Source organism: Mauremys mutica, chromosome 2 (genome assembly GCF_020497125.1).
Source record: "Mauremys mutica isolate MM-2020 ecotype Southern chromosome 2, ASM2049712v1, whole genome shotgun sequence".
Taxonomy (NCBI): Eukaryota; Metazoa; Chordata; order Testudines; family Geoemydidae; genus Mauremys; species Mauremys mutica.
In genome coordinates, this window is record NC_059073.1 from 156,778,957 (window position 1) to 156,794,051 (window position 15,095).

The 15,095-nt window shown below is 43.0% G+C and overlaps 1 protein-coding gene across 3 annotated transcripts in view; it reads left to right on the forward strand.

The window, feature by feature from the left end:
• The window catches only part of MYO10 (myosin X), a 246,042-nt gene that overhangs the window by 157,705 nt on the left and 73,242 nt on the right, over nt 1–15,095 (forward strand). For all 3 annotated transcript variants that reach the window (XM_045006733.1, XM_045006736.1, XM_045006735.1), the window contains 8 exons: nt 940–1,086; nt 1,273–1,373; nt 1,617–1,683; nt 3,288–3,380; nt 4,248–4,316; nt 4,476–4,558; nt 6,580–6,688; nt 11,740–11,820. In XM_045006733.1, coding sequence (XP_044862668.1) covers nt 940–1,086; nt 1,273–1,373; nt 1,617–1,683; nt 3,288–3,380; nt 4,248–4,316; nt 4,476–4,558; nt 6,580–6,688; nt 11,740–11,820 — 750 coding nt within the window. The remainder of the gene's footprint in view (nt 1–939; nt 1,087–1,272; nt 1,374–1,616; nt 1,684–3,287; nt 3,381–4,247; nt 4,317–4,475; nt 4,559–6,579; nt 6,689–11,739; nt 11,821–15,095) is intronic.

Here is a 15,095-nt window from a genome sequence, read left to right on the forward strand (position 1 = left end):
CTTTTTTTGGTACAGTTATACTTTTGACCTTCCAACATCCCACGGCAATGAGTTCCACAATTCATTATGCATTGTGTGAAAAAGTACTTCCTCTTGTTTGTATTCAGCTTGCTGCCTATTAATTGCATTGCATAACTGCTGGGTTTTGAATTGTGGGAAATGGTAAATAGCACTATTCACTTTTTCCAGACCAGACATGATTTTATAGACCTCTGTAGGTGGAGCAGGAAGGGCTTCCTTTGGTTAAAGGGAGGAGGGATAGCTCAGTGGCTTGAGCATTGACCTGCTAAACCCAGGGTTGTAAGTTCAATCCTTGAGGGGGCCGCTTAGAGATCTGCAACAAAATCAGTACTTGGTCCTGCTAGTGAAGGCAGGAGGCTGGACTTGATGACCCTTCAGGGTCCCTTCCAGTTCTATGAGATAGGTATATCTCTATTTATTTAAAGTTGCTCGCCACTTCTCACTGTAGGATCCTGTTTTTAGTTGCCTATAACTTTGTAAGACTTGAACCATTTGGGTTAAAATTTCCCAAGCCAGATAGATGCCTACCTCAGGCTCAGTTTTGGAAAGTTTCAGCAAAATATGGTTCAGCCACTTCTGAGAATGAGATTAGGGAAAAGCATACTGTACATTCAGATTATATATGTTTATGTACAAAGGAGCTGAATTAGGTAGCACAGACACCCTTAATTGTGGTATTTCCTAATTTTTGAGTGTTTGACTTTGAAACCTTAACTTCTTTTTAAATGCAGTATAAATACTGAATTATAATAACTCATGGTGGAGCTTTCAATCATTAGTGCTTTAATTGTAACCAATGTAATGTATACAGACCTGATGGAAATATAAAACTACTTTTTCATTGCACTGGGCAAAGGACACTGGCAAAATGTGGTTTCTAATTAAATTACTATGCTGTGTATTACCTCTCCAATGCAGGCAGTAGATAGCAGAGATTCTGTGGCTATGGCACTTTACTCCCAGTGTTTTGCATGGGTTATTAAAAAAATCAACAGCAGAATCAGAGGCAAAGAAGATTTCAAGTCCATCGGAATTCTTGATATATTTGGATTTGAAAACTTTGAGGTATGTTCCAAAAAAATTGCTGGGAATTTATTCTTTAATTTTTATGTATGCCATTGTTCCACAATTCCATTTAACTTCTCTAGAACTGGATTATCAAATGCTTTAGGACTTGAAACAAATCAGTTTATCATTTACAAAACAAATGGAGTTGGAAGTTTTTACCTTTGAATGTCTGTGGTTTTTCAGGTTAATCGTTTTGAGCAGTTCAATATTAACTATGCAAATGAAAAGCTTCAGGAATATTTCAACAAGCACATTTTTTCCTTGGAGCAACTGGAATATAGCAGGTAAGAATTACAACTGGAGTTTGAAAGGTGCCTAGGGGAGAGAAATAACCAAAGCCTTGACATTCAATGGGATTTGGGTGCCTAACTCCCATAAGCACATTTTAAAAATCCTGGCCTATAGCTGCATATTATTATTTTTTTTAATTGATTTTACCCTAACTTGCATGATAAGCATAGCAAACCGCCTCTCCTCCCAACACATTTGTAATTATGAATAAAATGTCCTCTCTTTTCTTACACTAGAGAAGGACTAGTTTGGAAAGATATTGACTGGACAGACAATGGAGAGTGCCTGGACCTGATTGAAAAGGTAATACGTTATTTGATATTGTGGTATGCTTGGACAGATTACTGTGTTCTCATCACTTGTGTGAGCAGGAATTTTAAAGCAGCATGTGGTCAAAAGGCAGCCTATATTTTATTTGTTTAAATGTTGATCTTTTAATACAGTGGTTTTCAAGCTTTAGTATATTGTGGATCACTTTCATAAGATCAGTATACATTCATGGACACATACCCCTCCCAATCCTGATTTTCTCACTTTGCCTATAATTTACAGTGCATGGTTGCATACAAGAATGTATTATGAGATCATTAAAGAGATAGCTTGGAGAGAGATTCACATTACTGTGATGCTTCGGGACTTCAACCATGATCAGGATTCGGTTGCACTAGGCACTGTAGAAATGTAGATAAAGAGAGAGTCCCTGCCTGAACTCTTTACAACCTAAATAGACAAGACATACAAATGGCTGGGGGGAAGAGATGAAACATACAAGCAGAATGAACTGTAGGATGGTTGACAAAGGTCAGATTAGTTCCACAATTTTTAAATTGCTTTGTTGGGTGGAGTTTTGTTGAGATGGGGGTTATATATTCTATCTCTGCTCTTAAATTCCTTTTCCTGAATGTTAAACTTCACATTTCAATGTATCTAGTCTTCTCTTATTGCCCGTTTCCCCCCCACTGCCATAGTGTCTCCAGGTCACTTCTGCTATTTATTTCTGTCCTCCTGTGTTTTTATTAGTTGCCCCTCCCCCATTTTTCTTCCATCCATAAAATTGATTATGGTTGAACGTACACCAAAGAAACACAAAACATGTGAAACAGCTGCACAGAGTGTTGCTATGTGTGAGTGCATGTTGTTTTTGTTGGGATGGAGGAGAGACGAAATTGATTTAAGTTCTCTCCTTGGAACCAGTAACTCAGGAGTTCCTGTCCCTGTTCAACAGTGACTCCGTTTGGGGCATAGGACAAGTTACTTAACCTCAGTGTCCCTTTCGGTAGAACTATAATACCTACCCGCTTCCCAGGGCTGTTATGAGAATTAATCAATACTGTAAAGCACTTATTAGATGTGGTGGTGATTAGTAAAATCTGAATGTAGTTGGTTAAAGATTCTGGAAACTCTAAAAGAGACGTATATTGTTATGAAGTTATCAGTAACTGACTTGAAGAATGACACATGCTTCAACACTGTGACAGAAGCAGCTCTGTGCACCATTTGGAAGTGTTTCTCAAACCTCAGGTTGAGAATATTTGGGCAAATAACCACATTGCAGTTTCTAGCTATTCAGAATATAGCTCGAGCTGGACTACTGGCTCACCCAAAGCAAATTTTAAAGAAAAACAGGACAAATCCCCTTCACTTGAACAATGAATTTGGGCTAAAAAAGTGCTCACATTTTCAATAACTGCTTTTTCCTCCATTGTTTTGCTTTTACTTGCTTTACGTTCCCAGATGAATCCTTTTCCTCTAACAACGTTACAGTTCCTGTGAGAGTTTTTATGATATATTGGTTTGCTTATGCCTCTCTTGACAGCATCTTCAAGACGATTTTCACTAGTGGAAAGATCAGTGTAAACACTCAATGGGCTAATTCATCTTCATTCTCTTTATTTTTACCGATCTAGAAACTTGGCCTGCTAGCACTGATCAATGAAGAGAGTCATTTTCCTCAAGCGACTGACTGCACCTTGTTGGAGAAGTTACACTCCCAACACGCCGTATGTGATACTCTAATTTATTTAGTGTGCCATTTGTAAGATCCTTTGTTTCTCCAGAGATTTGTGATTCATATGCATGGATGCATAATCTTACAGTACATATTAGGCCCAATTCTATTCCCAGTGAAGTCAGTGGCCAAGTCATTTGCTTCAGTGGGAGCAGGAGGGAGCTTGTTATCTGAAAATACGCAATGTGGAGATAGATACTTCCATATGTATAGATAGTGAAATAGGCCAGATTCTAATCTCAGATACACCAATGTAAATCTGGAGTAACTCTATTCACTTCTCCAGAGTTACTCCAGATTTACATTGATATAACAAACTGGAATCTGGCCTGATGTCCATATTCAGATGATCATTACCTTGATTGTACAAGAGCCCCTTTAATATAGAGACAAGGTGGGTGAGATAATATCTTTTATTGAACCAACTTCTGTTGGCGAGAGAGACAAGCTTTCAAGCTACACAGAGTTCTTCTTCAGGTCTTGGAAAGGTGTACCTACAACACCCCCTTTAATACAGTCATATTTCTGTTTTCACAATTACCTAACCTGACAACAGCCAGTTCAGGCAAGCCCTTCTTGTCCACCGTGTCTTTAACTGATCACTTTGCCAGATGGCTTAGGGTTAGTCTAATGCCTTTTAATGTACTATAAATCTCCCGTTACTGTGTTTGAAGCAGCTCCAGACTAACAAATCCTATTACCAATATAGAAATGGTTGTTTGCTTTTGGAGCACTAATCTTTTAGGGTGTTCATTGGAAGACAGTGGTTTGGACAAATTCAGATTGAAGACAACTTGGCTGTTTATCTAGATTCCAATTGTTTTCTCCACTAAAATGTTTTTATTCTTCCTTAAATTAGAACAATTCCTTTTATGTGAAACCAAGAGTTGCTGTTCACAACTTTGGAGTGAAACATTACGCTGGGGAGGTAATTTTCTTTTCTTCATTTGGTAAAATGCTTCAGAATCACAGCCACTCACAAATTAACTGAAGCATTCTGTTCCCTCAGTGCACTTCATGGTACTGCCTTTGTGAGAGGTACTTAACGACTGTGCTTTTTATCTGAGCCTGTTCTGCTTTTTACTAGGTCCAGTATGACGTCAGGGGAATCTTAGAGAAAAACAGAGATACTTTCAGAGATGATCTCCTAAACTTGTTACGTGAAAGCAGGTATGTTGGTGCATTTGCATCTTGGGATGATGCTGGGAGGTGCCACGTGCTTGGATTTCAGTGGGAGTTGAGAGCAGTACCTGCAACATAGGATTGGACCTTTACTGAGGAGAAGTGAGCAACAAACAAGTGGCTGAGGAGATTGGCACTTAATGAACTTCTCGTGTGTACAGTTCTAAATATAATACTACTTCTCTCTCACATTGGGCCAGATTCTGATACCCTCACCAGGTGACAGAGTACCTTATTCCTAGTGATTGCAGTGCGTCTGTTAGGGTATGTCTACACTACGGGATTATTCCGATTTTACAGAAACCGTTTTTTAAAAACAGATTGTATAAAGTCGAGTGCACGCGGCCACATTAAGCACATTAATTCGGTGGTGTGCGTCCATGTACCGAGGCTAGCGTCGATTTCCGGAGCTATCCCATAGTTCCCGCAGTCTCCCTCGCCCATTGGAATTCTGGGTTGAGATCAAAATGCATGATGGAGCAAAAACAGTGTCGCGGTGCCACTGCAATCACTAGGAATAAGGTATCTCCCGTACGGTCCATGCTGGAGCTCTTTTTGGATTTGGGACTGCATGGCCACCTGTGCTGATCAGCGCTCCACGCTGGGCAAACAGGAAATGAAATTCAAAAGTTCGCGGGGCTTTTCCTGTCTACCTGGCCAGTGCATCCGAGTTCAGATCGCTTTCCAGAGCGGTCACAATGGTGCACTGTGGGATACCACCCGGAGGCCAATACCCTCGAATTGCGGCCACATTAACCCTAATCCGACATGGCAATACCGATTTCAGCGCTACTCCCCTCGTCAGGGGAGGAGTACAGAAATTGGTTTTAAGAGCCCTTTATATCGATATAAAGGGCTTCGTTGCGTGGATGGGTGCAGGGTTAAATCGGTTTAATGCTGCTAAATTCGGTATAAACGCGTAGTGTAGACCAGGCCTTAGAGGAGTAAGGTACTACTCAGTGTGAGTAAATGTATTAGAATCTGGCCCAGGATACTTCATATTTTCAAGGTGCTTTACCAAATGTATGTGTGATTTTTTTTTTTTCAGTGCCTCTCATAAGGCTTGATTCTGCATTCCTTGCACTTCCCTGACCCTTACTTCACTTGGGGTTTGGGTGCACAAGGAATTGATAGTCAGGCCTGTACTCCCTCTGGGGCAGCGACCATCTTTTTGTTCATTGTTTGTGCGGTGCCTAGCTCTGGGGGGGTCCTGGTCCATGATGAGGGCTCCCAGGAGCTACAGTAGCACAAATAACAACAACAGTAATGTAGTAAGTGACTTACAGGGAGATTTTCAGGGATTTAAGTGCATACATCCTGTTGAAAGTCAGTGGGACTTGTCCTACTCCTAAATCCCTTAGGTGTTTTAAAAAAATGTCCTTTTAATAAACCCCTAATTGTACGTACTGTTTTCATGTTATGCCTGAGGCCACATTTCTCTCAGCTGAAATATGCAGATAAATGCAATAGGGGAGTTAAAGCTATAGGGCTTGATTCTCTTCCCACTTACCCTCATATCAATCAGGAACAATTCCATTCAAGTCAGCGGTTATGTGGCTGTCAAAGTGGTGTGAGGGGCCTCCTGTAGTCCTCTGTAATGTACATACAACACCCACAACTAAGTGCTGAAGCTTAAGTTCCCACACACAGTTATTTGCACCCTTGTGAAAAGCAAACAGGAAATGTTATTTCTTGGTCTTCACTCCAGCATAGCATCCATTAAGGTCAATCGGTTGAGTAACTATCAAGTAAAAAGTGATAAAATCTGGCCATTCATTTCCAAGAGGAGGTGTTGAGAATGTAGTGTATGGCATTTGAACTGTTTTTTTCTTGGTCTCATTGCACAAATGATACATCTGAAAGGTCTGTGGTTAATTGTTGTTGAGGGTAAGAGGAGAGTCAATAGGAGTTATTTTTCTTTAAGGAACAAAGCTTGCTCTGGATTGTACTGTGGTAAATTTTGTGGTGTCTTGGGATATTTTGTAAAGATTTTTCCTTCCCTGTTTCAGACTTGATTTTATCTATGATCTGTTTGAACACGTTTCAAGTCGGAACAACCAAGACACCCTTAAATGTGGAAGCAAACACCGGAAACCCACTGTCAGCTTACAGTTCAAGGTTGGTTAATATGTCCTCTCCTCTACTGTCAGCAACTGACAAATGATAAATAATCAGTAGTCAACAAAGACTCAGAATGGCTGGGTTGGGGGTATATGTCCCTTGGAGATTTTAAAATGCTGAAAATCTTCATTACCAAAATGTTGCCTCCTCCCATATGAAACTTCAGTTACTAATCATGTAATCAGCAATGTTAGCCTCAGGAAGAAGCTGACCTGCACAGCACCTCCATCTTCAAAGAACTGTTGCTTCCCATTCATTGACTTGTCCTTCTTGTTTTAACCACGTTGGCCTCTCCATGGACTAGACCCGGCATACTTCATAGGTTTGTCTTGCTCTTACTCCCCATCTTGCTCAGTTTCCACTTCTATCATTGGTTCCTTCAGTCTCGCTACTTTTAGGCCTGGTCTACACTAGGAAATTACATATATTGGTATAATTATGTCGCGCAGGGGTATGAAAAATCCACCACCCTGAGTGACGCAGTTAGTCTGACATAACCCCCAGTGTAGACAGTGCTAGGTCAGCAAGAGAATTCTCCCGTCAACCTAGCTGCCACCTCTTAGGGAGGTGGATTGCATATGGTGATAGGAGAACCCTCCCTTCAACGTAAGTAGTGTCTTCGCTGAAGTGCTGTAGCGTTTTAAGTGTAGACAGGCCCTAAGTGCCTCTCCGTCTGTCACTTTTATTTTAAATTGGCTATGCTAATGTATAATCCCGTAAAACCAGGGGAGTCTGTGCCTGAACAGAGTGGGTGCAAAAGGCTTCCAGTATGAATGGATAGCATTTTGCACCCATTTTGCACAAGTGTAAAGGACTAGCAACGGGCTAAGGCAGTGGAGACTCAGGCTGTGTCTACATTATGCACCTTACAGTGGCACAGCTGTACTGCTATAGCTGTGCCACTGTAAGGTCTCCTGTATAGCCACTCCCCTGCTGGCATAACTAAACCACCCCCAAAGAGTGGTGTTAGCTATGTCGGCAGGAGAGCCTTTCCTCCTGACACAGTGCTGTCCACACCAGTTCTTTTGTTGGTGAAACTTACGTTGGTCAGAGGTTTTTCACACCCCTGACTGACAAAAGTGCAAGTGCAGACAAAGCCTAAGGCGCCCTGTGATTGCTTCTGTCCTCTGTGGACTTAGCAGCAGGCCTTCAGTGGGCATAAATCACCATAGCTCCATTGAAGTCAGTGCAGCTGACTTACACCAGCCAGAGATCTGGCCCATAGTGGCTCCAGCATTGTGACTTAGGAGATGCTTACAGCCGTACATATGAAATGATCCCAAAATCAGCTGTGAAATTGGCCTGAGACACTGAAATGAGGTCTGCACACTAGGAAAAATAAGCACCAAATACCTAATAAAAATACTTACAATTCTTGTGTTGACTAGGGAAGCAGGGCAACATTTTAATTATCTGCCCTCTTGGACAAGGAGAAGCAGGTGAAAGATTGTCAGACACATGGGATGGGCTTAAATGGCAGGCTGCAATGTTATTAATTATATCTTGGGGAGGGGCACAACATTACCAGCCCCCAGCTGTCATGTACCAGCCATTTAATTGGCTCTGCAGTGCACATTACAGGGCTTTATCATGAACCAAAAACTAACTTGGGGTAGGCCCTCCCTGGTCTCGATTCAGTTGTGAAACCTCCCCTCCCTTCCTCCCTCTTAAGGGGATGGAGTGACAGAAGCCACAATGCTGGGTGGGGGAAAACTCAGTCCACAAAAACTTCACGCTTCTTCCCCCTTATAAGCACACGGTCCACTTGCACAATCCTGGGTCTCGTTTACCTCTGGGAGCTGGCAGTTTAGTCTTTACTTGCACTGGACACCAGCTGCCAGTTGTGAAGAGTCGGTAGTTTAACAGCAATATAGGAACCTCGAATCCTTGTTTCTAACCCAACTGTGCCTCCAGAAGGCTACAAGGAAGGTGAAAAAACTCACAGGACTACTTGCCAATTTGGTGGGTTTGGACAAAATTCCTTCCTGACGTCTTAAAGCAGACGATCGGTAAGATCCGCAGCATCATAAGTGGCAAAGCTGCTAATCTTCCATGGGACAGCTAACTGGCGGTAAGCCCTGGCTTAACTTACGTAGGCAAGGACCCGAGGGAGTGTGCACAGCAGCCAAACAGCTGGCCCCATTTCCCTTTGCCCAACCAATAGCCAAGCAGAGAACTGAAAGGGAGGGTTGGGGGAGTGGAGGGGACAGCCCCCATCTTCCCCTCTCTGCCATACAATGTGTTTTGGATTCTCTCATTCGCTGCTGTCCAGTCAAAGTACCTCCCCTGCTACAGAGGGGTTATAATTCAGCCATTAAAAATTCCCTTGGGCTGAAACTCAGCATAAACATTTTCATCTGAAAGTGATTATTTTAAAGAAAGATGGGTCCAAATTCTGCTCTGAGTTACATTAGTATAAATTCAGATTAACTCCTTTTCATTGGAGTTATTCCACCTTTATAGTACAAACAAAAGCAGAATCAAACAAAAGCAGAATCGAGCCCATTGCTAGTGGAATCATTACAAAGAAAATCTTGCTCTGATGCCTTTTTGTTGTGTTGGACAGAACAACCTATGGAACATATGGTGAGATGAACACTGCTATTCCTTTGAAAAGGAGCATTGCATCCCCTTGGTTGGTGCATGCTGCATACACAAGTGAGGCTGGAGAAATGGCTCTGACCCTTGAGTAGCACACAGCACCCCCTTGAGGTTGTGGAGCGCCATTGGCTGCAGAAGCTCATTCTCCTAACCCTCCTTGGTATCTCTTCAGATCACTGAGGGCTTGATTCACTGCTGCCTTTGCAGTCATTTGCACTTGGGCAAAGCAAGCGTGAGATGTTACCGCATAGGAGTAGCAGTGATTTGCACTCACTTTGCCCCGGGGTAAATGACTACAGAAGGTGTAAGGCAAGGGAAAATCAGGCCCCTTCTTTCTCTTTGTCTCCTCTCCCCCAGGGGCCCTGAACAACACATGATTTGTTCAAAAGTTTAAAATGTAAAGGAATAGAACTGGTGACGATTCATTATGACAACTTGGTTATTGATTTGTAATGACCCTGATTCAGAGTAGTCTCTGGATCCTATCTTGAGGTGTGGTGAGCATCCTCCTATCCCACTGACTTGGGTGGCAGTGGGAGTCCAGGATGTTAGTAGCTCATGAGATCAGTCCAGAGCTGAGCTGCATATGAAAATGGAATATATCATCATCCTACCTTTGTTCAGGCTCACTTCCCTATTACATTTACAAAGTGATTGCCACGACTACTATCCTCTATTGCAGGGTTCAGCAACCTCTGGCACACAGCTTACCAGGATAAGCGCCCTGACAGGCCGGGCCAGTTTGTTTACTTGCCGCGTCAGCAGGTTCGGCCGATCGCGGCTCCCACTGGCCGCGGTTCGCCGCTCCAGGCCAATAGGGGTGGCAGGAAGCTGCAGTCAGCACATTCCTCGGCCCGTGCCGCTTCCTGCAACCCCATTGGCCTGGACCGACGAACCGCAGCCAGTGGGAGCCATGATCGGCTGAACCTGCCGACGCGACAGGTAAACAAACTGGCCCTGCCCACCAGGGTGTTTACCCTGGCAAGCCGCGTGCCAGAGGTTGCCGACCCCTGATCTATTGTCAGAGATCACCAAGGTTAGCCAAGTTGTCCTGAAATATAGTGTTCACACAGCTTAAGCATGGATAAAGCTTACATTTTTTTCAAGAGGTAAATATTTATTTTACTGCTAGAAGCTGGAGCCTTTTCTATGAAATATTTGCTGCTTGGGTCTTTTGCCCTCTTTGTTCTGTAGCAAACAATGGTTAACCAGACACACTGGAAATAATGGTCAAGTTTCAAATCACTTCAGCATTTGCTTTCTTTGCCCCTATTGTAATAGATTTATAAAAACATCTCAGTATCTCCTCGAATAGAATGGGGGAACATTAAATTGGCAGTTCAGTGAAGGGGTGAATTTTTCATGTAAATAATATATGTCAGAAGAGGGATGATGACTTCATGGGCGATCTTTATTTCCAGTTAGATGAGGTAATAATACATTAGATAATCTGTTATATTGTGTATTTTATAATTCAGAATTCTGTTAGTGCTGAGGAGAAAATAGTGTGTGTGTATAATTACACAATATATATGTAATCTGTTTTATTTTTTATATTGTATTGTAAACTTGGTGTTTTCTTGCTAAGGATATTATAGGAATTTTATTTAATGGAAAAACGTGCATCTGATGCACTGTATTTTAAGTTAAATTACAGCTACACTTAGTAAAATACATATGAATGTCTTTGTTACAGAGATACTCTCAACGTGAATTTTGTTCATTGATTTTTTTTTAAATCTAGTTTCTGAAAGTGTTTTTTAAACACAATTTTAATGTTACTTTTTAAAGAACTTTTGAAATACTAGAGCTAGGTTTTTCTGTGCCGTTGTTGATTTAGTATCTTTCTTATAAGTGTCTTTTCATCAAGAGAGAAACTGATTGCCATATAGGAGAAAGAGTGAAACCGACTATACACAAAATGCTGTCAAATGCACAGAATAGAAAAACTGGGGGAAAATGGGAGGAGGGGAAATTATTTTTGCTAACTTCTTTCAGTAACAATGTTATCTTATGCCTGGATCATGAATTGTAATTTGCATGGGCACAGCAATGCATACATACAGATCACAATGCAGGACAGAATTCTTAAGTGTTTCTTGTAACTACAACAGGTTCAGCATTTTGAGACAGAAATGAGATTTTCAAGTTGATGGTGTACCTTTTATAAAAAGAGCTTTCTTCATGCTGATCAGAACTCTTGTCAGTACTTTTAATCAAAAGGGAAAACAATAGAGCAGTGTGTCACCTAACATGTTAAGGCCTGTATCCCCATTAGCATGACTGACTCTATCATGGAAAAGCTTGTACTATTGTAATTTCTAGTCTACATCACTAGGTGTTGCTAAAGGGACTGCCTACAATGCTTAGTTTTGAGAGAGCTAAAGTGTAGGACTTAAGAAAAAGCCATTTATAAAGTACTGTCTTCTCTTCTACCTTTGTTTTAGGACTCGCTGCATTCCTTAATGGCAACTTTAAGTTCCTCTAATCCTTTCTTCGTTCGATGTATCAAGCCAAATACGCAGAAGGTAAGATTTAAAACTCTATTTGTCTGAGTTGCTTTTCCAAGTATGTTGGGCCCAATGCTCCATATCTTGTATGGTCATTTTCACCTATGCAAATCAGAATAGTAGCATTTTGGACTCACTTTCACAGGTACAATTGACTCCAAAAAACGGTGGCAGGTTCTGGAGAAGTCTCCAGACTTCTGCAGCTCTCATGTCTGGGTTTTTTCGTAGCAAGCCATTTCACATGCACTGTACGCAACTAGAATAATCATTACCACAGTTAAATCTGTTTTAAGTGACTACCCAAAGATCTGACAAAAGTCACTTACCTCACCGTGTTGGTCCTCTAATAAAGGTGAAGCAGAACTGTACTCAATACACTTGGGGATTTTACAATAACAGTCTCTTACAGCAGGAAATTGCCAAATAAAGATGGTCACTTGTACAGGTTTCACTGTGCTATTGCTGTTCTAATTACTACAATTTAATTTTTAAAAATACTGTTTATTTCCTTTAATGACTTGCAATCCAGTAATTTGGGGGGTTTGCTTTACTGTATTTTCTTTATCATCTGCCACTTCACCTTTCAGTTTCTGTAAAATACGAGGTGAAGTCATGTTTGTTCTTATGTTGTAGGTCTGAGACACTTAAGTACTTAAAACAGAAAAGATGTTTCAAAGAGATCAATATTCACTGTACCAAGTTGCCAGGCAAGCATGGGAATGTGGGGCCCTCTAGGAAATCAAAAAGTTTGAGATCTAGGAGTCACTTAGTCTAATGATGGTAGCCTGATCCTAAAATGTCAAAGTAGTCCTTTTTATTTGCCCATCATGGTGTGATGTCTAATGTTGAAATTGCAACAAGCAAAGACATTAACAAATGTTAAGCTTTCACAATATAGTCTGCAAACAGTAGCTAGAAATACACTACACCTCTGCCCCGATAGAACGCGGGTTCGCATATAACACAGTAAAGCTCTGACATGCTGCTCTGAGTAGTGTGTTAAGGGTGCCGGACCAGGCCAGGGCCGAGGGGTTTGATGAGGGGCAGAGGGTCTCGGGGGGTGGTCAGGGGCTTCCACCCCCCAGGGTCTGGGCGGCAGGAGCTGTGGGAGGGCACTTTTGGAGACCCCACAGTCCCAGAGTGGCCTGGGAGATTAACGGGGGGCTGGGAGCAGCCCGCTCTGCTTCCCTCACCCCGGCCCCAGCCGTGTTGCTTAGGGGAGGGGACTTGGGGGAAGGGATCCCCCCTGCACTCACTGGCATTGATGGGAAGCGGAGCAGCCGGCCCCAGCCCGCTCCACTCCGTCAGCTCCCAGCCGCAGTGAGTATGGAGGGGCGTCCTTTCCCCAACCTCCCCGCACTCACCGGCGACGGGAAGCAGAGCGCCGCAGCTGGGAGCTGGCAGAATGGAGCAGACTGGGGCCGGGCTGCTTCGCTTCCCCACACTGCTGGTGAGTGCCTGTCGGGGGCGGGGAGGGGTAGATAGGGGTCAGAGCAGTCAGGGGACAGTGGGGTTGGGTAGCGGGTGGGATCCTGGGGGTGATTAGGGATGGAGGTCTCTGGAGGGGGCGATCAGGGAACAAGGAATGGGGGGGCAAAGCAAGTTTGATGTAACGCATACTTATCTATAACGCGGTGAGATTTTTTGTCTCCCGAGGACCACGTTATATCAGGGTAGAGGTGTATTTTGTGACACAACCCCGGTCTTTGATTTATCAGGGCTGTAAAACATCAAGGAAGTTGGCTAGATTCCACTAAAGATTTCATGGCTGTCTATCCCCAGAGCTTTAAAATGTGTTAGCTGCTAACTGTGCTTCAAGTTTTCTTTATAAGGGGAAAACTTTAACCTAGGCTGTGGGGTTTCAAATGATGTGTCTGTGATGCCACCCATGCAATATCTGGGCATTGTGGGGAAATGGCCTGATGCTGGCTCTGAGTGCATCTCGAGACCAACTGTTCTCAGCCTTGGGGCCTCTAGGGTGCTAAGGCCAAATTCTACACATAAAAATCCCTCAGCTTGGTACGTGACCAGTGGCTAGGCCAGTGAGGGCCCACTTAGTCAAGTCACAGCACTGCTCAGGGAGGGATTCATGCACCTGAGAAGACTATTCTCCCTCTTGCTGCAAGGACCCACAGAGCCCTGACCAAGCCCCACTTCTTCTGCCATTTGGGAATAACAGGGGCCCTTTTGTATCTTCTTGCAACCAGGAGCCCTGAGCAAGCCCCGCCCAACAGCAGCAAAAGTGCAAGGACCACAGATGGATGATGCAAGGATCAGTCTCATTGCATTATGTTGCTTGCATCACTTGCGCATGATCCTTGCATTTTGCTAGCATGGCTCTTTCAACTCTTAATGCTGTTGCTACCAGGGAAGAGAGCACAAACACTTTTGCCTCCAGCTCCCGCTGGGGAGCCAGAGAGTTCTCGGCAGCCCCCTTTCTTGCCTCGTGCTACCACTGTCTGGGAACAACAGGGCCCTGTGTAGCCTTCCCTCCTCAGCCTGCCAGTGACACTGAGGTAAGGTAATAGGGGAAGAGAGTGGGAATAAGAAGCGTGGGAGCTCACTGAGTACCACCGCCAAAGTCAGTAGTTTTTCCTCCCATCCTGAATCTTCTTAAAGGCTCCACCCACTACTCTGAACCTCCCAGTACTTCCCATCCAGCACCCCATTACTTCCCACCCGGTCCTCTCCACTCAGTATTCTTACCCTAGCCTGCCCAAGTTTAGTAAAATATGCTGCCATCCTAATCTGTGCATACATTTAATTAAAAATCCTCTCAAAATTAGCAGCTGTGACGGAGACTGGGCCATGGCTATAAAGAATCCTGGGACCGAGGCTGCAGCAAGAGTCCATGGCTAGTTGTGGGATAACGTGTGGGAACAGATTGAGAACTCCTTTCCTAGATAGTCCCTTTCAATGTGTTAATAAACTGTCAGCAAAATCTTGTTCACAAAGAGTTTATTCCCTAGTTTTCTTCTTGCCTTGCTGTGATCGTAAATTTAAGCTAAATAAATGTAAGATGACTTTGCCAAACAATAAGCCCTATTTGAAGAACTAGATTGATGGCTTAATTACTAAGAAAGGAGTCAAAAATGTTCTAACCAGCAGTGCCAATTCGTACAAGATTTCATGGAAAAGAGGAGGGGCAGGCAAGCAAAAATTTCAGACAATGGCAATTTCCATTCAGTTTAAGGTTCAAATATCAATGTCGGAAAATTTCTGTTTTTAAATTTAACCCATTGTGCACTGGCTTTTCCTCCGGCGTCTCAATAAAATCACTTCTATTTATTCAT